The 26,914-nt window shown below is 42.8% G+C and overlaps 1 protein-coding gene across 2 annotated transcripts in view; it reads right to left on the reverse strand.

The window, feature by feature from the left end:
* The window catches only part of CSMD1 (CUB and Sushi multiple domains 1), a 2,064,317-nt gene that overhangs the window by 748,160 nt on the left and 1,289,243 nt on the right, over nucleotides 1-26,914 (reverse strand). For both annotated transcript variants that reach the window (XM_059882319.1, XM_024986326.2), the window contains exon 6: nucleotides 21,312-21,424. In XM_059882319.1, coding sequence (XP_059738302.1) covers nucleotides 21,312-21,424 — 113 coding nt within the window. The remainder of the gene's footprint in view (nucleotides 1-21,311; nucleotides 21,425-26,914) is intronic.

A 26,914-nucleotide genomic window follows, 5' to 3' on the forward strand; every position in this document is an offset into this window, starting at 1 on the left:
AGTTTGAATTCTTTGCCAGTCAGTTCATGGGCTTCCATTCCACTGGTGCCATTGACTGGACATGTACTGCATCCCATTGATGGAGACATGTTTCCCTGATGCTTTTGTGGTCCCTATAACCTTCTTACGGAGAAGGCAATGGCACCCCACTCCAGTACTCTTGCCTGGAAAATCCCATGGACGGAGGAGCCTGGTAGGCCGCAGTCCGTGGGATCGCTAGCAGTCGGACACGACTGAGCGACTTCACTTTCACTTTTCACTTTCAGGCATTGGAGAAGGAAATGGCAACCCACTCCAGTGCTCTTGCCTGGAGAATCCCAGGGACGGGAGAGCCTGGTGGGCTGCCGTCTATGGGGTCGCACAGAGTCGGACACGACTGAAGTGACTTAGCATAGCATAGCATAACCTTCTTATATAGCAGCTGAACATTGAAGAAGCTATCACCTCTTCCAGATGTTACAAACTAATTTCAGTGAGAAAGACCTCCGCATGGTAGAGGGGGTCATGCTAGAATGTGCTGTGACCTGGGTCAGGTGGTGCAGGGCACAGAGCAGGGCTGTGGGGTTGTGCCTCAGCTCTGTTAATAGCTGTGGTCTGTGCAGTCGCCAGCCCTGCGGTCCTTAGTGCTGGGAGCTTGAGGATGCCTCTGGTGGCTGTGGGAGCTGGTGGGTACTCAGCAGACCTCGGGGTCCAGCAGTAAGGGACAGATGCCAGTGGTGATGGTCATTGCTCATGTGTGTGCCTGTGACAGCAGAGACGGCTGCCAGTGTGTGCAAGGTGGCAAGAGCCGACTGTGGGCACACCTGCGGTGGTGAGGGCTGAGACAGGGCCGGGCTAGCTGCAGCCACGCATGTAGTGTTCTCTCTGCTCAGAGTGCCAGGGCTGGGGTCCCCATGGCAGCCCTGGCTGGGGCCCCAGCAACCGGGACAGAGGGCTTGGGACTCAGACAGCTGGAGCCTGCAAACAAGAAAATCCACGAGGCGCTGGGAGCAAATGTTGCACAGGCGTGGGCGGGTCACTGTGGATCTGCCGGCTGTTGGCTTCCCCAGGGTGGGGCACCCCCTTCATGTGGTGCCAGGAAAGGCTCTCCTGTGCCTGAGAAGAACCTTCTGGTGTGAGTTCGCTCCGCACACTGGGCAGTGCCGGCCTGGGGGTGGGATGATGCAGGCAATACAGAACTTCTCCCTACTCCTCCCGTGCGGTTATTCCCGGGCTTCTTGCTCCACTGAGCACACCCAGAACTGTATTTGCTCACGAGTAATTGTATGTTATTGATTTTTGTTAGGGGATGGATGCCCGGATCTCCTCCCCTGACATTTTGGTGGCAAAGCCTTTTCAGTTTTCAGCTTTAAACCATATGTGTAGTTCAAGCATGTGGTGCTGGATCCATAAGGAATGTCATCTCCCTTTCCCTCACCTTTCCCTCTAGACAGTCTTATCTTCTTACCATCTTTTAAAAAAATTTAAACTTTTTTATATTGTACTGGGGTATAGCCAATTAACAATGTTGTGGTAATTTCAGGTTCACAGCAAACAGACTCAGCCATATATAAACACATATTCATTCTCCCCTAAACCCCCATCTCATCCAGGCTGCCACATAACATTGAGCAGAGTTCCATGTGCTACTCACGTGGGTCCCTACTGGTTATCCATTTTAAACAGAGCCATATGTACGTGTCCATCCCAAAGTCCATAACTATCCCTTCCCCCATCCTTTCCCCCAGCACCCATACATTATGGCCAAGTTCTGACATTCTCTTTATAAATAAGGCATCAGTGTGTGACACTCAGCTTTCTGTCAATTAGCATATTGAAATCTTTCAAAGAGAATATGTTTGCTGATTACTTGCATTCCATGAAAGTCAAAGTGCAAGTCACTCAGCCGTGTCCCGCTCTTTGTGACCCCATGGACTATACAGCCCATGGAAATCCCCAGGCCAGAATACTGGAGTGGGTACACTTTCCATTCTCTAGGGGATCTTCCCAATGCAGGGATCGAACTGGGTATTGCACATTGCAGGCTGAGTCTTTTTTTTTTTTTTTTTAATTAGAGGCTAGTTACTTTACAATATTATATTGGTTCTGCAACACATCAACATAAATCCGCCACAGGCATACACGCTGAGCTGCAAGGGAAGCCCAAGAATACTGGAGTGGGTAGCCTATACCTTCACCAGCAGATCTTCCTGACCCAGGGATCGAACTGGGGTCTCCTGCATTGCATAGTTAAATATGGACATAGCTGCTGCTGCTGCTAAGTCGATTCAGTCGTGTCCGACTCTGTGCGACCCCGTAGACGGCAGCCCAACAGGCTCCCCCGTCCTTGGGATTCTCCAGGCAAGAACACTGGAGTGGGTTGCCATTTCCTTCTCCAATGCATGAAAGTGAAAAGTGAAAGTGAAGTTGCTCAGTTGTGTCAGACTCTTTGCGACCCCATGGACTGCAGCCCACCAGGCTCCTCGGTACATGGGATTCTCCAGGCAAGAGCACTGGAGTGGGCTGCCATTTCCTTCTCCAATGCCTGAAAGTGAAAAGTGAAAGTGAAGTTGCTCAGTCGTGTCCGACTCTTTGCGACCCCATGACGGCAGCCCATCAGGCTCCCCCGTCCCTGGGATTTTCCAGGCAAGAACACTGGAGTGGGTTGCCATTTCCTTCTCCAATGCCTGAAAGTGAAAAGTGAAAGTGAAGTTGCTCAGTCGTGTCCGACTCTTTGCGACCCCATGGACTGCAGCCTACCAGGCTCCTCCATCTATGGGATTCTCCAGGCAAGAGCACTGGAGTGGGCTGCCATTGCTTTCTCCGATGGACATAGCAGTCCATAGTTCAATCTAATAATGTTTAAACTCTTATATTGTAAGGTTGTACCATATGGTATGATATTAATTTTAGATGATTTCTTGTTTATATTATTTTTATAAATTTAATTAATACCAATTACTCCCCCAAGACTCCAGTATTTCTTTTTTCCCTTTCTTCCTATTGCTTTTGCTTCTCCCCTCAGGACAGTCACATGTAGAGGTAGGAGAAGCTTCTAGAACTCTGCATGTGCAGCAGGGCCCTGGGATGGAGTGGTGGGCAGGAAATGGGACAAAGTTGTATCACAAGAGTCTTAATTTCTGGAAAATAGAAGGGCCTACAATCAGATCATGTCCTGTTAGAGAATCCCATCACATCTAAGACACTACCAACTAGGATGCAGAATTATCATATACACCACTGAGAAAGGGCCAAGACAAAACACTGCCAAATACCTAATTCTCCCTTTGGAGACATTAAAATGTGAAAACATTCTTATCTTGGATTCAGTTTAATAAAGTATGAAAGCGAAGGTGACAGTGTTAGTTGCTCAGTCGTGTCCAACTCTGCAATCCCATGGACTGTAGCCCTCCAGGCTCCTCTGTCCATGGGATTCTCCAGGCATGAATACTGGAGTGGGTTGTCATTTCTTTCTCCAGGGAATCTTTCTGACCCCGTGTGTGTGTGTGTGTGTGTGTGTGTGTGTGTGTGCACGTGTGTGTATAGCTCAACTATGGAACAGGAGGAAGGCTTTGCGTTTTTTGCATAGAAATATTTTTTACTGAAGCTATTTGAATTAGGATTTATTACAGATGTGTTTTCCCAGACCTGTTTTTTAAGCTTATCTGTTTTGAGAATGTCTTTAAATTTGCTCTGAAGAAACTTTCTGTTCATTGTCTATAAGATGTGACAATTTCTAGAGGAAGAAAGAAGAAGCTTGGATTTTTCAACAGAGCTAGAAAGAGTGAGATTTTTAGAATGTTCAATGAGGCTCCTTTTTTTTTTTTAATTTTTAATACCTATCATTTAAACTCTAGCAGCAGCGGCAGTCAAAAATGCACAAAGGATCATATCTACTCATTTCTTGAGTACCTGTTGCTAAGAAAATTATAAGAACAGGCAAAACTATAAGCTTCCTGTCTATAACTAATTAGATTAAAATTAGCTAATGAAATAAAGCCTAAAGGATAATAATCCATAAAGAAATAATCCTTAAAGGGTCATCTGAGCTATAACTTTATTTCATAAGAAAAGACTGAAAATACAATTTGCAAATTGCTAATCCTATAAAGGAATTAAAAAAGGAACATTGAAAGGAGTCTGAAGGATGTAAAAAGTATTATTAAATACGAAATTACTGATCCACCCTTATCAAGACAAAAGCAATAGATTTCATAACCAGTGGAGATAGAATGGGATTGAATTTTTTCCCCCAGTTTTTTAACAATAAGTGATGCAGACATTTTAACTTAGTGGCCATTCAGAGAAGCAGGTAAATAGAACTTCAAGAAGTGTACAATACTAACAGAAGTCTTTATGCAGAGATGACCTTTTCTCTAAACATTAGAGAAAAAATAATACCAGAACTCTCTTTCATCTTCAGTATACTTGTAATTAAAATTCTGGACTCTCCTGGTGTCACTGAATGAATCAATTAAATATAAAGGAATTTGCAAATTATAGAACCACTTTTGCACAGAATGAAAATCCAAGGTATTAAGGTATTAATTTCACTGAATTTAATTCTGCATTATTTTAATTCTCCACAGTCACTGCGCTTTTAATAGCTGCAAATAATAATGTTAATTATTTCAACAGAGCACTTGCTTCACATGCAGGTTGTGAGAATTTTTGTCAATTAAGCAAATTGTAATCCAAGTGGGATTTTCCAAGAAATATTTAAATAGGAAGTTTTAAAAACTAAACTTATTATTCTAATAAAACTCATGATGTCACTTATTATGTGGTCAGGACTAATGTGTGGGGAGCATAAGCTGATTTAGCCTCCTTCAGGCCAAGGTCATAATAAGGAGTGGAGCTGCTCACGTGTGACCTGCACATTTTATCACCACTGTGGGGTCTGGGACCTTTGTTGGCCCTTGGCCTGGAGACTAAAGACAGGGACGGAGCTCAGAGTTCCCCTACTGAGCAGCACAGAGGCCTCTTGGGAGTGTACACTCAGATTTTAATCAGGATATCAAAGGTTGGTTCATAGCAATCTAGAGAATTAAAAAAAAAAAATCCACATTTGTTTACTCTTTCTTCTCTCTTTTTTGCTTAAAATGCTTTTCTTCTTTTTTTAAATTATTCTTTTCTTCATTTTCTCTTTTATAGTGTAATTCTTTCTCTCTCAATCACTGGGAAATTTCATATAATCCCTATCTTTTGTTCACTTCCAAGAAAATAAAAAAAAAAAAGACTCATTCAGATTGAAGAATAAATGGTAGTAAAGCATATACTTTGAATTCTTACAGATTTTGGTTTATTAAATTTTTAAACTAAAATTTTAATCCAAGATGTAGGTTTAGTTTGAAGATTTCAGACAGTAGTAATTGGTGTGTCTGCTACATATGATTTATATATTCTTAAAATATCATATACTTCATATATTCTTTAAAATATCTATTATTATTGGTTGATAAATATTAAAAAATTATAGGTATCATGTATTAATTTCCTACCAAGTGTTGCCTATTTTTACATAATTACATTTATTTTAAAGAAGAAAGAAATATAAAGGTAGATATTAAAATTAATAATTACCCTTTTCTGAAAGAAATTGGCAAGGTTGATATTTTAAATAGTTGACTCCCAATCTTACATCAGAGCTGCCTGGTAAAATAAAGTGTGGGCCACACATGTGACCACTTATGCAATTTAAAATTTTCTGATAAACACATCAAAAAGTTTAAAAATATTTAAAATGATAAAAGACATCATCTTTTCAACTTGCAATGTCTTAGCCTTTTTTTTTTTCACATTGTCATTGATACCCAAGGCCTTTAATACTTATAGCTCATCTCTGAAACAGCCACATTTTAAGTGTTGAGTGCTCACATGTGGCCAGTGGCTGGCTACCTTACTGATCAGCACAAACTTAAAGACTAATTAACAGATCCTGAGGCTGGGAAAGATTGAAGGCAAAAGAAGAGGGCAACAGAGGATGAGATGGTTGGATGGCATTACCAACTCATTGGACAGGAACTTGGGCAATCTCCAAAAGGTGGTAAGAGACTGGGAGGCCTGGTGTGCTGCAGTCCATGGGGTCGCAAAGAGTCTGACATGACTTGGTGACTGAACTACAATACAAGTCAAGAACTACATGACAGATAGAGAAACATAAGCAGGAGCTCTCAGAAGTGGGTGGCATCACTCTAGCACACGGAGAAGGATGGTGTGGTTTATGGATGGAGAGGAAGGGGATGGTGTCTGCACGGTAAAGACACAAGGAGCAGTGGGTGTTGCGATGTTGGGATCTGACGCGATGGTGCAGACACAAGTGAAGGGAATCTGGGTGTAGACTCCATGACATGTAACGGGGAAGAGGGGTGGAATAATCACAGGGATCTGCACCCAAGGAAGGTGCAAAAGGAAGTAAGGAAAGAGGAGCAAGTGGTTCCTGGGTCCCAATCTGAGCATCCACTCCCAAGGCTCAGGAGGGAGATGCCGCCCCGTACAAGGAGCACAGAGTGGGACGAGGGCAGAACCTAATCCAGGTTCTTCATGTGTGGGTAATCAAGAAGCGGGAGAAGTCACATGTGAATAAGACAGGGCTTGGCAGTTCAGAGGTTCTGGACTACAGGGCAGGATGCCAGGGGGTTAGGATGCTCTGGAGGGCGTCCTTTCAAGAGGTTTTACAGTGAAAGACGGGAAAGGAGATGGTGTCACAAGAGGGTTTATAAGGTGAGATTGTCTAGTCTAGACTCGCTAGTTAATCACCATACTATGCACATCTCATGACAGACATGAAGCTCTTTTTACCCAGGATCTCAGTAAATAAAACGTGATCCAATTTCCGTTGGCTCTAGAGTTTGCAGTAGGCAGACTTATTTCTGCATGCCTGTGATATGCATTGTTTGACTTTGGGATTAACTTTTTGTTAAAACCTGAATTATTCAGTGTAAATAGTGTAGACGGATCCCTTCTGGCATGATAAAAATAAGTCAATAATAGGGACTGTCTAAGCATCTCATTGGGAAATGGACACTATGCCAGATTTCTGTTCTCTGAATGTGTAGGCAAGTTTAGAAAGAACCACATGCCCTACAATAGTCTGAGTTCCTTGTGGCAATGACACGCTGATTTCTCTGAACCTTTTATCATCCAGCTCAAAGGTCAGGCCTGCCCAGGTGACCTTCATGAAGCTCCTGGTGTCCACACATAGCTCTTCGAGTTCCTTAGAGTATCAGTCACATTCTGGCCCAAGCATACTTTTCAATCAAAGTATTGAATTGTCACAGATGTCAAATCGAATTAAACTTTGTCCAGGTATGCTTGATTTTTTTTTTTTTTGTACTTCTCAAATTGTCCTTTCAGTCTCGATTTCCCCCCATTCTTCTCAGCTTCACCCTCACTCAAGCATGTCTTTGTCCACTTCACACTGTGTCCTCTGCTCCCATTCCCATCAGAAGTCCTGTCCATCTGTCTGTCTCTGTATTGACCTGTCTCTGTTGACCTGTCTCTGTATTGAATACCTGTCTGCATCTGCCTTCTGTCTATAAAGTGAGTCTTCTACGGCCCATCGATAACTGGAAGCAATCATCCTAGCTCTGTATTCTCTATGATTAGACAAAATGTTCTACCCGAAGTCTACTTGTAGCCTAGGATTTTAGGGAAACATGAAGTTCAAAAATAAATAAATGCTTGTTTATATGCATGAAGTCTGCCTGGAGAGACTACATTTTCAATGGAGAAACTGACCCAAATATATATTGTGAGCTACCAATTAAATTATAAACTCCTGAAGGTGAAGACAGTGAATTATTAACCACTTTCCCATATCAAATACGTACAATATGCCTGCGACTATGATTTATATATTCCTAATATATCATGTAATTCATATATTCTTAAAAATATGTATTATTATTGGTTGATACAACACTGAGAAAAGTTATAGCTACCATGTATTAGTATTCTACTACTACCTATTTTTGTGTGATTGTATTTAATTAAAAAAGAAATAAAGATAAAAGTTGGTGTTAAAATTAATAACTACCTTTCCCTTCAACAAATAAATTGGTAAAGTTGATATTAATGTTTTAAATTTGAGCCCATCCTGTCCAACTCCAAGATCAGAGGTAACAATCTCCAAAAAACACAGATTAAAAAAATACATGAGAATCACAACAGTAGAAGTAAGGAAGCCTGGTCCTCCCTGTTGTTCCATCTTCAGGCAGGAGATGTATGCTCTTTACTGCAATCTCATATTATATGTTTCAATGCCTTGCTAATAGTAGGTGTTCAATACATCTCAGGTTAATATAAGTAAATGGAAACCAACATATGACAGAAGAATTTTGTTCTAGTTAAATTTTAAATCAATGTTATCATTTAATACCAATAGCAATCAATACAGGTCTAAAGTTAACACTGGCATTAAGCAACGTAACACATTGTAGAAACTTTGGTCTCAGTGTTTGGAATTGCCTAAAAATTACTCTGAACAGAAAAGATAAATTACTTCAAACAAAGAAAAGAATATTCTCAAAAATGCTTTGAGCAAAAGGCCAAATTCCATACCTTTATATTGAAAGTTGAATTAACAAATATATTCTGTTTTAAGTCATTTTAAAGACTAAACATTAAAATAATGATGATATTAGTTGATAAGACTAGATTGAATTCCCTATAAAAGGTATCAATTAAATATATTTATAAATACATAGCATGTTCTGTGCCTTACAATTCTATAAACTATTAACTAAAATAAGAGATAAATGACTATCTCACTTCTTTGTTACTATCACAGTAGATTTGTTTTTTGTATATTCATTCTGATACACTCCAAGGTAATTTCTAATATATAATTTTTTTTAATGTAGAAGATCCAAAAAGGAATTAAATTTTTGAATTTCAAAATATTAAGCAATAGTCACCACTTTTGACAGAATGTGGTCCACTGGAGAAGGGAATGGAAACCACTTCAGTATTCTTACCTCGAGAACCCCATGAACCGTATGGAAAGGCAAAAAGATAGCACACTGAAAGATGAAGTCCCAAGGTTGGTAGGTGCCCAGTACGCTACTGGGGATACAGAGGATGAGATGGTTGGATGGCATCACCAACACAATGGACATGGGTTTAGGTGGACTCTGGGGAGTTGGTGATGGACAGAGAGGCCTCGTGTGCTGCAGTTCATGGGGTTGCAAAGAGTCGGACACGGCTGAGCGACTGAACTGAACTGAGTCACCACTTTTAATTTTAAAGCAGTGAAGATTATCACTGGTGGTATAAATTGTAAAATTAAGTATCAGAACACTTACAGATAGTTTCCATCATTTTGTTAACTCTGGCTCCACATGTGAATAATCTGGAAAGCCTTAAAAAAATACCAATGTTGGTCCTCATCTTAAATCAACAAATCATAATCTCAGAGTGCTTTTTAAAAGCTCTCAGGTGTTGCAGTTTTGTAGCTGGGCAGATAATATCTGGGTTAAGGAAAGCAAGAGACACTGGTCTTTATAACCGTTTCTAGAAGCAAACCTCTAATTTTGACTTGGTTAAGGTCTTGAACTTGAGTCAGTCAGAAAATAGACAAGTGGTAGCCAGGGGTAGGAGCTGGGAGAAACAGGTAGAGGCTGGTGAAAGGAACAAGCTTTCAGTAATCAGATGACCAAGGTCTGCGGGCCTAATGTGCACCATGGTGACAACAGGTGGTGACGCTGCATGGTATGAGCGAAATTTCCAACGAGAAGAGAATTCACGTGTTCTCACCAAAAATAAAAGGTAAATATGTAACGTGACACATGTGTTTAGTAACTCGATAGTGAGAATCCTATATCCTTTATGTACATCAAATTGTCATATTGCACACTTTGAATATGTACAAGTTTATTACTCAATTATACCTCAATAAAGCAGAAAAAAACACCATTAGGAGAGTATAGGTGTTCTTCATGCAACTCAAAACATGCTGATGCAAGTTGAGGAAACCAGATTCCACAGGTGCCCAGAAATAAGCTTTTGCTCCATGTTGCTTCAAAACCTATTTTCAACCCACATATGGATCTGAGCTGGGTCTTAACACAAGAGTTGAGTCTTGTGTTTATCCTCGGAAGTGACAGTACCACCCTTTCATGAGGGGTGTGAAGCTCTAGCTAAAACAAGACAGCCTCTGGGATAACCTCCCTGGGCTTATCCTAAAATCTGTGCTACATCAAGCAGAAGAGTCATTGTACAATCTGAGTCATCTGACTGGTGATTAAGAGAACAAGCAACATGGCTTGTGCCTTTTCAAACTTCCCGGCTTCCACACAGCTCTGACTGACCATCCATGTCCCTACAGCTCTGAGCACTCAGGTAAGCCGTAACTCCAGCACCTCCCTGCCATATCAGCATTAGGGCAGGGACAGTGAAGAAACTCCACACGGTGATGACTGCAAGGGTTTCTCAGTGGAAATACTGGCAGCCCCCTGACACGGGCCAAGTACACCATGATGTCTTAACTTCCAAAGTATTGAGTCCCTTATGAGAAATGGACATGCACATTTAGCAAAAAAAAAACTCTATAAACACAGCCTCCAGATTGGACTGATTAAACTGCCAGCTTAGCGAAAGCGTGAAGAGAGCACATTAGGAGCTGATAAATGAAAAACCAGAATAATTTCCATCTAATGGCATGTAAACAAAAATTGTGGAAAGACAGTTTACCGGGGGAGTAATAACCACCCGAAGCTTTTATACTCACCAAGCATAAGAACGTAACATCTACCTGTGCTCACATATTAATGTATTCTAAACAGCCATGATTTACTAAATAATGCTGCCAGTTCCCAATTGCCCAGTGGGAACCACACTTAGGAGTTTAGGGAAAAAGCGGCTTTAGTTTAAGTGCTTTTATGTGGAATGGCTATGATTTACTGTGCATGAATATTTCAAATACAAGTTTTAAATTGATCAATACATGAAGATGCGCAGACTTAAATCAAAAGTCTGGAACGGACTCAAAAGTTCATTTATTCCATTAGGCCGTCTCCCGGTGAGCCTTCTATCTATTAATTTAACATCTCTAATGAGTAAAACCATGCACTTTCCTTAAAAAATATGTTCTCTTTTTCAACATTAGTAAGAACCTGTGCCTGATGTCTAGTCGAAGCAGTAACACTCCTGAATCTAGGCACGTTGTCTTTGTCCCGTCCTGTTCACGATGGGTTTTCACCTTGTGGTCTGTGAATGTCCTGGCACACGCTCACACAATCACACCCACTTCCCCTCTTTTACAAAGGTTAAGTCGGTGGGTCCAATACATCATGTACAGTCAGCCCACATGATGCTACGAAGTGGGGCTGGAATTTGGGCCGGTGGAAGCAGGTGAGGGGTATGTCACCTGGGCCAGGACAAGAGCCCTGCAGACAGGTGACCCCAGGTGTGCTGCCCCAGCCCATCACCTGAGCTCAGCCGTGCCCTCCACCCTGCAGTCAAGAAAGCACAATTTGCCAGTGCTGTGATATGACCCATATCTCAGGACTGGGGCCCAGAAACCCAGATGAGAGAGAAGACAGGGCCATCTATTCGTGTAGAAGACTCCCCATCCCCCTTGGAGGGGACAGGAGAACGGTTCACAGAGGGGCTTTCTCTATAGGCAAGCTCAAATGATGGGCTCAGATCTCACACCTGCCTCCTCATTTTCCAGACACTCCAGAGCCTTGCCTTATAAATCAAATAAGCCTGACAGGCCCCTGCAGACCCCACAGGGCCCCACGGGACTGTCCCCTGACCTGTCTCTGCAGTTATTGCCCTGCAGCATCCTGTGTTCTTCCTCGGTCGCTCCTCCTGCAGAGTACTGACACTTGCCTTGTTCACTGCCCACATAGCTCTTTTCCTAACCATCATAAGCCACTGGGGTCTCAGCTCAGACACTGTTCCCTCTGAAGGGCCTTTCTTGACCGAGACCCTAATGTTTCCCCGACCAGCATGCACTCAACTTGTTTGATGGATTTCTGTCTCCCTCCCCAGGAGGCCAGCTCCGTGAGAAATGGGGCTTTCCCAGCACAGATGGAAGCGTTGTGGGCACACAGTGGGCTCTCCACAAGTATCTGACAATGTGCTAATTAACACAAGCTCCCTCCCGCGTGCGTTCCCTGGAGGAAGCGGGTCACAGCCAGGCCACTGCTTACTCAGCCTGGAATCCATTCTGTGTCTCTTGTCCAGCTCTGGTTCACTGGACTCTGAAGAGCACAGGCTGCCACTACTTGCATCTACCATGATCACCATTGCACGTGCAGGCACACACACACATTCCCCTCTGATGGACATGGTCTCTGTCAAATATATTGATGCTTTAAATGTGGTGGTGGCTGAGCCTTGGGTGGTACACGTGCTCAGGTCTGACTCTTTGCGACCCATGGACTGTAGCCCACCAGGCTCCTGCGCCCATGGGATTCTCCAGGCAGGAACACTGGAGTGGGCTGCCATCCTCCTCCAGGGGACCTTCCTGACCCAGGGACTGTACTCATGTTCCCTGCGTCACCTGCACCAGCACATGGGTTCTTTGCCAGCTGAGCCACCCAGGAAGCCCATGGCTGAGCCTTGGGATGAAGGGCATCTTATGTCTTTATCTCAGCCACATTTTTTCCTCTTTGTTAAACACGATGACTCAGGGTCGGTCCCCCTTACTGTGCTCAGTGTCTCAGAGTGTCCCCCAGCAACCCTTCTTCCTGAGATGCCCCAGGCTGTCTGCCCCCAGCCACCAAGAGCTATCAAAGGGGACCACCCTGCAGCCTTGGCAACAGAGTTGTGTGCACTGCTCTCCCTCCCATCATACTCCTCAAATGCTCCAGAGATCCTCCTTTTACCCCCAGTTACAGTTTTTAAGGGTAGCATAAATCCTCCCTTTCCCCTGCATCCCTCGCCTCCCTCTCCTTCTCTGTCTCCCCCTCTGACCCCAGGACTGACGGGCTGTGTTTGTAGAAGCCCGAATGCCCCTCTGCATTCGATGCTCCTTTGCCCAGATCCCTCCCCTCCTCCTTCCTGGATGCCCTGGACACACCTAGGTGGTCCTTCCTCTGGGAAACTGTCTCCAATAGCCCTTCTGCTTCCTCTGACATCAGCAGAGGTGAAAATGGATAAAGCTGTCACTTGCTCATAGTTGTCTTATAGTGACACTCTTTTCTATGGGATTTCCCTTTCACAAAAATAAATCGCTGCTCCCCAAGGAAAGGTGTTCTGATTGGCAACAAAGGAAGCAGTGCAGCAAGATATGGAGGAAATAGAGTTGAGAGGATGACAATGAACAGAGAACACAGGGTCCTGCTGATGGCCTGGTGCTGCCATGTATTCCCAGGCTGTGTGGTGTGGCCACCGCTTACTGTCCCCTTCCCTGCTGTGCAGTGGGACCCCCTTCCTAATGTTGACCTTTGACACATCATGACATTGAGTGGGGGGACCTCTAGGTATTTTTGTCTGCGCCTATTTGTAAGAAAATTCTATAGAAATTTACATTTTGGAGGACGGGGATTGTTCTGACCCTTTAAAAAAACACTTTTTAAATTGAAATGTAAACATGCAAAAAGCATGGTGCTCTTCTTTAGCAATAAGTCCTCCAACCAGTCCATCCTAAAGGAAATCAACCCTGAATATTAAATCATTGGAAGGACTGATGCTGAAGCTGAAGCTCCCATACTTTGGCCACCTGATATGAAGAACAGACTCATTAGAAAAGACCCTGATGCTGGGAAAGATTGAAGGCAGGAGGAGAAGGGGACAACAGAGGATAACATGGTTGGATTGGATGGCATCACCGACTCAATGGACATGATTTTGAGCAAATCCAGGAGAAAACACAGGACAGGGAAGCCTGGGATGCTGCAGTCCATGTGGTCACAAAGAGTCAGACGTGACAGTGTGACTGAACATCAATAACAACCAATGTAAACCATGATTTTGCAGATCCCCAGATGTCAGGGTGCATGTGTCTGCGTCTGGGTCCGTTTACTCCACAGTATGTCTGTGAGATTCCTCATGTTGTTACTTATAGAAGTAGTTTGTCCTTTTTCATTTTTATTTCGTGTTCTGCTGGATGAATACGCCCTTTCTTCATATGCTCTACTGTGGCTGGACATTTAGGTTTACTGCAGTGTCTGACAATCGTGGGTGAATCTCCAGTGCATGTTCTCTGTCCTTTTGCATACCTGTGCTCATTTCTAGTGGGCATGTACCCAAAGTGGAATTGCTGGGTCTAGAGAAGACGGGGGTCCAATTTTACCTTGAAACAGCTGTCCAGAGGGTCTGTGCTTGTCCAAATTACTGCCAACAATGTAAGCCAGCAGTCAGTCCATTATATAAGTTTTAAAATATCCCTTAAAATGCTGAAGAACAAACTGCTTGTTTTAGTTAATTTGGTGAGGAAGACATTAAGCTCGAGGAAGATTACTGATGGGTGATGCATGCTCTGACATCTCAGTGCTGCTTACAAAGCACTCACTACACCTTCTTTTCATTTTATTTGCTACCCACGATGATCTGGGGAGGCGGATTTTATTATTCTCATTTTGTAGACTAAGATAGTGAGATACACAAGGCAGAAAGGATATTGGCTAATAAAAAGTACTTAATGAAAAAGGAGAGGACAAGAGTCAGCAGCTGGAAACACAGAGATGGGCATCTTCTGTGAATTATTGAAAATCTTAGAGTTGCGGGAATCTCTGGTTCTGAGAGAAGTTAAAGTATATATTTAAGGAAAGTGGTATGCGTTTCTGATTTTAGTGAATTTATATTTATTAAAAACTTTTTTCCTTTTTGAGGTTTTAAGAATTGCATGGCTTTCCCTGGTGGCTCATTGGTATACAATCTGCCTACCAATGCACAAGACCCAGATTTGATCCCTGGGTTGTGAAGATCCCCTGGAGAAGGAAATGACAACCCACTCCCGTATTCTTGCCTGGAGAATCCCATGGACAGAGGAGCCTGGGGGGCTGCAGTCCATGGGATTGCAAAGAATCGGACACGAGTTAGCGACTAAACAGCAAGAATTACTTAGGGGTTATAAGATGAGATTTCACTAGTTTATTTTGATTGAAAGAAAACCAGGAAACTTGGAAGGGCCCCTCAGTAGAAGGGTGCACGGTGCCCAAGGCCACAGAAATGAGCCAGAGCGCCACCTAGGGGTTCCTCACTGGTTCTGCAGACCAGTGGTTCAGAAACCCCGGGAAGAGGAAGAGCTCTTGGTTTCCTTCATTTCTTCAACACACATGACAACTGAGCCCCTTCCAGGTTCTAGTTTATGGTCCTTACTGTTTACTGTCCTAGACAGAGACACAGATACAAAGGGCCTCAGGATCCACGTCCTTGACCTCGGAGGCAGAGCCTCTAGGACTGTATTTCAGGTTATAGCAAAGGGGAGCCCTGCACAATGAAGGGAGAATGTGTGGTTTCTACCTGAATTTGAATTAATCTCAAAAGGTGAAGCTTCCAGTTTTCCAAACCATGTTTTATTTATTTTTGGCTGTGCCATTGTTGCTGATGCACAGGCTTTTCTCCAGTTGTGGGTGGGTGAGGGCCACTCTCCAGTTGCGGGGTGTGGGTTTCTCGTTGCGGTGGCTTCTCTTGTTGTGGAACACGCACCCCAGGGCACAGGGGCTCGGTAGTCGTGGCCCTCGGGCTCTTGAACACAGGCTCAGTATTTGTGGCGCACGGACTTAGCTGCTCCAAAGTATGCGGGATCTTCCCCAGTGAGGGATCAAACCCACGTCTTCCGCATTGGCAGGCAGATTCTTTACCACCGAGCCACCAGGGAAGCCCCAAAACATGTGTTTAACAACAGAAAAGTCTTCATTTTATACAAAGTTCTTCATTTTTAATAAAAAGGAAAAACCAAGAGTTGTATAGAATGTAATAAAATAAAAAGAATGCCATTATTTGTGTCGATGCAAAATTTAAATCCAGTCAGGTTTTCCCTTGATTTAAAAGATATTCTCTATATAAACTGGAACTTTATTAAAATACTTTCCACATGATTGATCAGTTACAGAAATCAATGGGAATTTCATTTTGTGAAAACTGTATTTTTACAAATAGATGAACGTATGTAAAACTGGAGCTTGACACATATATAGCTACTTCATACTGGAGAGGTACTTACGGTTCAAGGTTAATATATCTTTAAAAAAAACTCATCCTTTAGACATCAGAAATGTCTACATGATGGATTGTGCTAAGAAGGCAATTATTCAATTATAATTAATGATGGAGGCAACATATAAAGAATGGGCTCAATTTTCAGTTGATTTAAAGAATAGCATGTCCTACATAAATCTGTCATTCTGTGAGGGCCCATAAGAGACACATGATATTGCAAATCTATCAAGTGGCTCTTATTGCATTTGACACGTTTTTTTTGCTCATAATGCTGTTTTAAAGGTGAATATATTTAGCAACTACAGAGCTGTTTTACCTGTCAATCAACCTTACTTCTACTTCTGGCATAACTTGATGGCATGATCGAAGAGAGAAAAGCCAAAGAATGAAGTGCAAGGTTCAGAGAAAGAAAGACACCAGGATGAAAAGTAGAAACATAAAGGATGATGAGAAAGACCATGCTACTCTGGTGGACGGCTGTTTATCTGACCAAGAAAGGCCCCAAGTTGAAAGGAATGGATTCTTTGTTTTTAGAAGTTGTAAAAATCTCTGCAGGCTTCATCCTCCCATCAGAGGGGCAGATTCAATGGCAGAGACGCCAGCAGGGGGCCGCGTTGGCAGCTTAGGAACACAAACAGTTTTCACAGGAATCTCACACCATCTGCTGTCTCATTCACTCTGAGTAACACTGGTGGAAATTTTATAGTCATAAGAGTGACTGCAAATGATAAATGTGACTACAATAATGTTGAAAGCAGTGGGCACAGAAATGTGTTTTCTAATGTTCCCCTTCTCCACCAAATACTCCAAGATTCAGATTCTTTGAGAGAATATTTCCATAGATATTAAACTAGCTTTCACTAGACTGTTTTCACTATTATTATTCTTCTTGCTGCTTTTCTAGATTGCTCTTCTACTTTGTTTTCTTCTTAGCAAGTGTGGAGTTAATAACAACAGCGTGGTTTTTTTTTCCCCCTTGAATTTGTTTAGTTGAAATATAGTACAATATAAATTGGGGCTTCCTGATGTTCAATCTAGGTAGAAAAGAAAAAAAGAACATTTACAAGAACAGTATACCTTCCTCTAAGACACGAAGTATCTGTCCTCAGAGTGAAAATACTGAGGCCTCCCTGCAACATCCAGGCAGCCCTGTGTCCAGTGGGGATGTCAGCGAGGCGGCCATGGGCTCCCAGAGGCCCGCCTAGGCCGGTGCTCTGCATCCTGCCTTCTGCTGCCCCCGGGCTTGTTCTGGGGTTGGCAGGAAGGTCCACCTGTGGCTTTTGTTCACGGGTGACAGTTCTGCCCCCAGAAGCCAGAAAACCACACGTGATGCCTTCCTGCCTGGCGTTGACCATGCTCCTTCTCAGCGTCCTCAGTTCCTGTTTTGAACATTTCTTACTATCTTCATGGTCCTCTCTGTTCTGTAACCTTTGCTTTCAAAAGGATGACATCCAGTGCTGAATCTGACTGTCCGTGGATGGTCAGCTGAGATCCGGCCTTAGTTGTGATGTCATGACCTTTCCTGTGATATAAGACTCGAGGCCAATGAGGAAAGGGCAGCCCCTCCCATCCTTTAAGTCCTGGACTTGAGCGTCAGTGTCAGCCTGAAGAGCTTTTCTTACACATCACTGCTGAGCCACGTTTACCCCTCCTTGTAGTCTCACATCTTTTCATCTCTTTGGTTTTATGCGCAAATTTTTCTAATCATCACTTTTATATATATATATACAAATATATTTTAATATGGGCTTCCCACGTGGCACTAGTGGTAAAGAATCTGTCTGCCAATACAGGAGACATAACAGACGTGTGTTTGATCCTTGGGTTGGGAAGATCCCCTAGAGGAGGGCATGGCAACCCACTCCAGTATCCTTGCTTGGAGAATCTCATGGGCAGAGGAGCCTGGACGGTTACATATTAATTTTACTAATCATTACTTTTCAGTTCAGTTCAGTTCGGTTCAGTCGCTCAGGCGTGTCTGACTCTTTGCAACCCCATGAATTGCAGCACACCAGGCCTCCCTGTCCATCACCAACTCCCAGAGTTCACTCAAACTCATGAACATAGAGTCGGTGATGCCATCCAGCTATCTCATCCTCTGTCATCCCCTTCTTCTCCTGCCCCCAATCCCTCCCAGTATCAGAGTCTTTTCCAGTGAGTCAACTCTTCGCATGAAGTGGCCAAAGTACTGGAGTTTCAGCTTTAACATCATTCCTTCCAAAGAAATCCCAGGGCTGATCTCCTTCAGAATGGACTGGTCAGATCGCCTTGCAGTCCAAGGGACTCTCAAGAGTCTTCTCCAACATCACAGTTCAAAAGCATCAATTCTTCGGTGCTCAGCTTTCTTCACAGTCCAACTCTCACATCCACACATGACCACTGGAAAAACCATAGTCTTGACTAGACGGACCTTTGTTGGCAAAGTAATGCCTCTGGTTTTGAATATGCTATCTAGGTTGGTCATAACTTTCCTTCCAAGGAGTAAGCGTCTTTTCATTTCATGCCTGCAGTCACCATCTGCAGTGATTTTGGAGCCCAAAAAATAAAGTCTGACACTGTTTCCACTGTTTCCCCATCTATTTGCCATGAAGTGATGGGACCGGATGCCATGATCTTCATTTTCTGAATGTTGAGTTTAAGCCAACTTTTTCACTCTCCGCTTTCACTTGCATCAAGAGGCTTTTTAGTTCCTCTTCACTTTCTGCCATAAAAGTGGTATCATCTGCATATCTGAGGTTATTGACATTTCTTCTTTTACATAAATGCAAATATATATGAACATGTTATACATGATATACATACAAAACCAGTGGCTGATATGTGGTGTTGCAACATTGCAATTGCTTCTTGTACCTACCAATTTGGAACATCTTCAAACTTGATATTCTATTTTTCATCTTTCAGTCACTGGTCCAGGTGCCGGATTCAATGATCAGGTTGAGAGGATTACACCTGGAAATGTTTCTGTATTTCCATATGTATCAACTAAGTAGGACTTTTGGAGAAGATCGATCACCACTTTAGCAATAACTCTATAATGCACCAACTGATTAGTCAACTGTGATTCTAAATAGTTCTCTACGAGGGTCTTAAATCAGAGACAGATGTATCTGTTGATGGGAAATAATATGGAGAAAACTCAGAATTTCCTCCAAGACTGAGTGGGATATTCTTCAGCTCCCCCCATTTTTATCCCCATGAGACCCCAGCTCCCATTGGTCTGTGCTTTCCAGGCCTGTTCTCCTATAGCTGCAGTTAGAATACATGGCCTTGAAAGATCAAGGCACATAAAGGCAGGTCTGAGAAGAAAAACATCAGCCTTGTCTGGATCCTGGGATTAGTGAGAACAAATTGGTGTGACTCTCCTCAAGTTCAAGGCAGTATATTTGCAGTCTAAGAACTTTCTGGGAGCATCAGAAGAAACTGACAGACGGACAATGCTCCTTAGAGATAAAATGCATTTAGGCGAAACAAAATTGTCCCCAGCCTCCAAGTCCTGCACGTGCTGTGAGGGTCCATGTGCCTGTGGACCAGTGGCAGGTAAAACCTACCACAGGCACCCTCCTCAGCATCATCTGTATTTAAAAACCTGAAAATCATTCTTAGTTTTTTCTTTTTTACTTCTTGCCCAAAAGGACACAGTAAGGGCATTATGGATTTCAAAATGTGTTTCAAAACGAACACAACATTGTGAATCAACTCTACTCCGATAAAATTTATAAAAAGAAAATAAATGTATTTCAGATAGGTGGCATTCAGACTCACTGGCTGGAACATGACTAAAACCTCCCTCAGTGGCTGGCATCTATGACTTTATGTTCTATCCTTCATAGACAGAGTTGTTTGCACACTGTCTTCGTGATTTGTGAGTTTCTGGAGCATGGGGGTTGTCGTCATTTCGTCATTTTAGGCTCCCAGCTTGCATGTGCCAAGCGTTCAGGGAATTCTGCCTTCATTGAATTGGCCACGGTTTGGGGAAAGCTGGAGAAGTTTGCTTGAGAAAGCATCTAGCTTTCTGACAGAGCCATCCTAGTTTGCTTTATTTTCAGATGCATGTATAATAGTTTCTATTGCATTTTTCAGAGTATTGATAGCAATTATTGACTATTGGAAACATGTAGGAATTGATAAAATGCTATCCAGGTGAGATATTTTTTTGTATCTAGAATTAGATACAAAAAGATTCAAAATCAACCCAATATACTATTGATGGCAAGCTCTCTGTTTCACCCAGTTACAAACCATCTGGTGTTTTTGTTTTGCAGTCCCTTGGGGTTCCTTGGTGGAGAAGGCAATGGCACCTTACTCCAGTACTCTTGCCTGGAAAATCCCATGGATGGAGGAGCCTGGTGGGCTACAGTCCATGGGGTCGCTAAGAGTCAGACACAACTGAGCGACTTCACTTTCACTTTTCACTGGTTCCTTGGTAGCTCAGCTGGTAAAGAATCCACCTGCAATGCGGGAGACTCCGGTTCAATTCTTGGTTTGGGAAGATCCCCTGCAGAAGGGATAGGCTACCCACTCCAGTATTCTTGAGCTTCCATGGTGGCTCAGACAGTAAAGAATCTTCCTGTAATGCAGGAGACTTGGATTCGATCCCTGGGTGGGGAAGATACCCCGGAGGAGGGCAAGGCAACCCACTCCAGTATTCTTGCCTGGAGAATCCCCATGGACAGAGGAGCCTGGTGGGCTACTGAACAGGGGTTGCAAAGAGTCAGACACAACTAAACAATTAAGCACAACACAGGGTAGCTGTGTGTAAATCACCAATCATTAAGCAGTTGCATTTGTGGAGTGTGAATACACCTTAGGACTAAAAGTGATAAGATGATGCATTTATGCACTTTCATGCAACCCGTATGCTACATCCCTCTTAGTAAGCAAATAAAGAAAATAATCAGAAACTGTTATTTACTGGGTGGGTGCATAGTGGTTGAAATGAGTGCTATTACATGTTCCTTGACTTACTGGTTAAAACTTAGCAATAATTCCAGCAAAACAATAAAATATACAGCATACTGTCACCGCAGTAAAACTTTACTAAGAAGTTGCTAACTATTCCAAAGTTAACAGTTCATATGAGAGATAGAAGCCATTTTCACTCAAATTTATAACTCTTGTTTCATCTTTAGCAAGAGAGTCCTAAAATTTCAGGGTTGCCAGAGGACCAGAGTATCTTCTGCTATTTTTTGTCATATAAGATGAAGCCTTCTTACCTTGAAACTGAGCGTTAAATCCTTTCCGTCGGTGGTTACTGTCAGATGTGAAATGGAGCCGCAACCAGTTCTTGCTACTGATGACAGGAGAAGGGAGGTTCATGCCGGTCAGCCTGTAAGAGAGAATGAAAACAGCTCCCTGTAATCCAGCCTCACAAATGCCCCATCTCAAACCCGCCTTCACAAGTGAGCACCAACCGTCTACATGCTGAGTTGCCTAAAACAGAAATATTTGTTAGCTGCATTCCACCTTGAAGCACTGCAGGTAATTCCACCTTTGTCTGCAGACAAATGCCACATTCATCCTTGATGGAATGAAGGCTTTCACAAGTATTGAACATTTTGATTCCTCTTCATTAAGGATGACTAAGTGAGCTGATATTCTTTTGAGCTCTTATTTCTTCTTATCAGGACTGGGATCATAATGAATTACCAAAGGACTAGAAATATGTAAATGATACAATTCTGCCCTTCAGTATTCGATCACTTGGCAATTCTGTTTCACCTGAAGCGACTCAAACAACTCATAACATCCAGTGTCACCAGGGTCCATCTGCAGATTCACAACCTGGGCCCTTCCTTCTGAAGTGGAGAAGAGGGGTGTTTATGAGATTAGCGACAAGAACTGTCAAAAAGATTCAAAACGCCTCATGTGTGTGTGTGTCAATTAGTATATTAAACAAAATTAAATGTTTCAAAAGTGAGACACGCTCAATATCTGGTTAAGCTGTTTAAAATAGCCAGTCCACTTCCAAGGTGGACTCTGGTTGTCATAAAAAAAGAGTAATTTACTTCCAACTGCTAACAACTTCGTGCCATTATGGAGTAAAGGACGTTTCAGGCAGAGGAGCTCTTGATGGTTAGAAATCATGTGACATGTTTCACTCCGGCCAGTGGCCTGACCACCACTGGACTGGATGCTTCAGGTGGATGGATGAATGTGTGTTGCCTCCACCTGTACTGACTGAGACATTATAACCTTGGGTTATCCTTTCTGAACCTCAGTTTTCCAGTCTGTAAATTGGACTTGAAAAGACCTATATCAAGGTTTTTAAAGAGACAATACAGATGCCATGTGAATGTTCCCAAAGCATTTTGATGTTACTTGCATGGGGTTATGCACCATATCAGAGAAGGCAATGGCACCCCACTCCAGTGCTCTTGCCTGGAAAATCCCATGGACGGAGGAGCCTGGTGGGCTGCAGTCCATGGGATAGCTAAGAGTCGGACATGACTGAGCGACTTCATTTTCACTTTTCACTTTCATGCATTGGAGAAGGAAATGGCAACCCACTCCAGTGTTCTTGCCTGGAGAATCCCAGGGACGGGGGAGCCTGGTGGGCTGCCGTCTATGGGGTCACACAGAGTTGGACACGACTGAAGTGACTTAGCAGCAGCAGCAGCAGCAGCATGCACCATATAGTTACTTTGCATCTCAGCTGCAAATCTATTTTCAAAGTGATGCTTATTCATGCAGATGATATGTCAGGGGTGAACAAACTGCCTTGCAGCTGAAGCTGGCAGGGCCCTTTTGGGGCTGGAGCGCCCACAGCTGCCCGGTTGAGCTGGTAACTGTATTCTATTCCCAGAATTTCAGGATGGCTATGTACAGCATATCCCTGCTAGCTCTGGTACGTTGATGAAAAGCTGTGTCCATTGAAATATACAGGCGAGCTTTTTGATGTCAGGGTACTCTATTTCAACTCTCAGGCTTACAAACGCACAGCATCCATTCAAAGTGAAAAAGCCAAACCTTGACTGGAACCAATTGCAACAGTGTTTATGTCGCTATTTGAAATAATCTCCTGTAAGAGGTAATTCACTACTCAGATCTGCCTCTTTGCTAGGATTTGTGTGGTACTGACTAGTGATGCTGGATATGACCCATTCCAGGAGACATTTAATCATCGGAATATTTTGTTTGAAGGCTCCCTCCCTCACTTTTTTTCCCCCCTGGTCAGACTACATTACAAATTTTATTTGAAACAGGTCACCTACCTCTTTGCCTATTAGTGACAATGCCTAGGAGAGAAGTGAATTCCGGATTCAGAAACCCACATCCATCCCACTCACCTACATCTACTAACTGAAATTTTTGTGACAGAAATCCACATTTGTTGTGCTGTTGCTTAAAAAATATTGCTTATTCTTAATTAGATTCTCTTTGAGTGGAATTCTGATCTCAAAAGCTAGGTTGAATTACCCGTTAGTTGCATGTCAACATTAACAATGCCATAAACAAATCCCCTTGTCACCTCCATATCTTGCAAATATTTACCCATAGAAATGTCAGTTTTGAGTTAATGGACAGACTTCGACAAGAAAGGGTCAGGCAGAAATATTTTAGGGTTTATGAGTCATAATGCCTCTGTTGCAACTGTTCACCTCTGCCCTTAAAGGACCAAAGCTGCCCCCGTGTCCCAACCACCTTACTTACAGACACAACATTTAAGTTTCATGTGATTTTTCTGCAAAGAAAATATTATTCATTTTTTTTAAGCCACTTAATGATGTAACAATCATTCTTAGCTTATGGTCCAGATTTGACCCATGGGCCATAGTTTGTTGATTCCTGATTTATTATGTATGAAGCAGTTTGTAAACTACAAAGCAGGAAGATAATTACATGATATATATCAAACCAGTGTATGCATTCAAAAATGCATAAATTCTGTGCAGATTTCTTTTATGCAGAATCAAAGGTGAGGATTTAGTAACAATTATATCATTTGTTCTCTGTGGTTGGAGCCAAACCATGCAAGTGAATCATACTCCAGGGTGAATTAACTTGCATGAATTTCATGACTCAGCTGTGTGAATTCGACAAATACATCCTCTTTATGGGGAGGGGACTGTAGGGGCAGGTGGTGGTTCCATACAAGACCCATCCTTCTAACTGCTGGTAGTTCCCTTACCTTCCCAAGGGCAGGGGCTCAGCTTGGAGCTGCCATTTAACACAAAGATTGTATTACAAAGTCAGTCATTCCTTCATTACAAGCTAATTTAAGGAAAGTTGATTAATACGCAAGCCAGCAGATGATGCTGTAGATTTACTAAGGTCCTGGGCAACCAGAGGATTTTTAGAAGTAAAGAATTGAAACTGAATACCTTTGTGGTCACAGCTCCCAAGTGCCTGCATGTTAATATCCACAACCTGGGGCTGTTACCTTACATGGGAAAGGGGTACCTTGATGATGTGATGGTGTCACAGGTTACCCTGGGCGATGTGGTGGCCCAATGTAATCGGAAAGATCTGTAAATGTGGAAGATGGAGACAGAATGAGTAAATAAGAGAGAGATGCATCTGATAAACTGGGTCAGAGCCAGGTGTGTGAGAACTCCACGGGTAGTCATTGATGAGGAAAGGGTCCTGGACCAAGGCAGGAGGGTGAACCCCTAGAGGATGGAAAAGGCAAGCAAGTGCATCCTCCCCAAGAGCCTCCAGGAGGGACACAGCCCTTGACACTTTGATTTCATTCCAGCAAAAGCTGTGTAAGACCTGTAACCTGCAGAACCATAAGGTAATACATTTGTCTTGGTTTCAGGCATCAAGTCTGTGTTAATTTCTTACGGTGGTAATGGGAAAGCAGTACAACCTTTAATGTGTGTGTCCTACTTTTCAGTCTGAAGCAGTCCTGAAAGAAGGATATAGGGGAGGACGTGTTGTCCCTCTATGCCTGTTAATAACCTTCGAGAACCAGTGCTGCTTAAACCCTGCCAGTAATTATCAGCAACTGTACATCTGTCCTTGTTGCAGTGAGATCTCCTGCAAATCCCCTACAATTCTTAGCTGTATTTCTGTTAAATCTGCTGGAATTGGTTTTCTAACAAATCAATAGTTTGGGAAGTGAGACGTAAATTATGGGTTGATAGTTGACTTGACGTGGTTAGTACAAGATACAAGAGACCCACTTTACAGGGAAAAGAGGAAATGATTGCAGTAAAAGGTCTTTATCTAGTAGCTTACAATACACTAACAGCTTTATTTCGAACCTATAGAAACAAAGGACCTGGTAAAATCAAGTGGATCAAAGATATTTGGACTTATAAAGGATGACGATGAGGGGGAAAAGAACACCTCAGTGCAATCAGCCAGGGAATGGTGTTTCTGCAGAAACCTCATGAAGCCCAACAGTGAGGACATTGAGCAGTCCCTACAGATACAGCTAAAAGAATCAGTAGTTCTAAAAATTCTATTCAAGAAGGCCAAATTAAGCAATTTAATCCATTGTTAAAGGCATTTCTTTCAAGGTTTCGCTTCTGCCAACAGTAGAAATAAATGAACGAAAGGCTCCTGGGATCCTTAAAGTTACGATGACTGTCTTTGAGCCAAAATAGAACTGTCCAGCCTGTTCCATTTTCTCCAAAATAGCTTTACCATAAATCCTGGGGTTCTATTTATAATATATCCATCACGTCTTTTTCCACTTAACCTCCATCAGCTCCTCTTTCCCCATCCGCATGGTAAAAGGGCGAGCACACTGTTCTCAAACATCGCACACTGCGTCTATGACTCATTTGTTTACTTATGTAACTTGGAAGCTATAGAGTCAACTTGCCAAGATAATTTTCTGAAATGCATTTGGAAATGCTAAAGTCTTTTTTCCCAGAGTGCTCTGTGTGAGCGCTCTTCTGACGTTAAGCCAGTTTTCTTATGCTTTAGAAGATCATCACACAAGTTGCGGGGTGTTCCTTGGTGGTTAAACCTCTTTAATGGCAATGACTAAGAAGACAGAAAGCATGAATACTATCCTCGCGGAATGAAAATTACCAAGCCTCCCTAAGGAAACTAAGGAATTTCATACACCTATTACTTCCAAGAGATGGACTGCTTGTCAAGTTGGGAAAAAAATCATCTGGAAGCTGTGTTATTACTGTGCTCTTGTGAATGCTTAATTGACATAATTCAGAGCATGATGTTTCCTTTATCTCTGTTTTGTCAAAGTTAACTAGAGTAATCTGAGCAAATGAAGTGTTCCTGAAATTCCATGTTTCTAACTGGGTGTTATTTACCACGTTACTAGTTAAACCTCCTGTCTTATGAACAAACACTCACACACACATTTCTATATGTATTTATATTGAGTTTCCAATGCTGCCACCCTAAGCCTTATTTGGGGCACTGAAGAAAGTAACAGTGGAAGTAAAATGTAGTCCTTATCTAGGAAGAATAGTAATAACAATGAAAAAAAGAGCTATGTATTATAAGTGCATTTTTATTTTTGTTGTTCAGTCACTAAGTCATGTCTGACTCTTTGCAACCCCATGGACTGTGGCATGCCAGGCTTCCCTGTCATTCACCATCTGCTGGAGTTTACTCAAACTCATGTCCACTGAGTCAGTGATGCCCTTCAATCTGGATGATGCTGTCCAGAGGACAATCTCATCCTCTGTTGCCCCCTTGTCCTCCTGCTCTCAATCTTTCCCAGCATCACTGTTTCTTCCAGTGAGTCAGCTGTTCCCATCAGGTGGCCAAAGGACCGGGGCTTCAGCTTCAGCATCAGTCCTTCCAATGAATATTCAGGACTGATCTCCTTTATGATGGACTGGTTGGATTTCCTTGCAGCCCAAGGGACTCTCAAGAGTCCTCTTCAGCACAACGG

The sequence above is a fragment of the Bos taurus genome, chromosome 27, assembly GCF_002263795.3.
Source record: "Bos taurus isolate L1 Dominette 01449 registration number 42190680 breed Hereford chromosome 27, ARS-UCD2.0, whole genome shotgun sequence".
In the NCBI taxonomy this organism is placed as follows: domain Eukaryota; kingdom Metazoa; phylum Chordata; class Mammalia; order Artiodactyla; family Bovidae; genus Bos; species Bos taurus.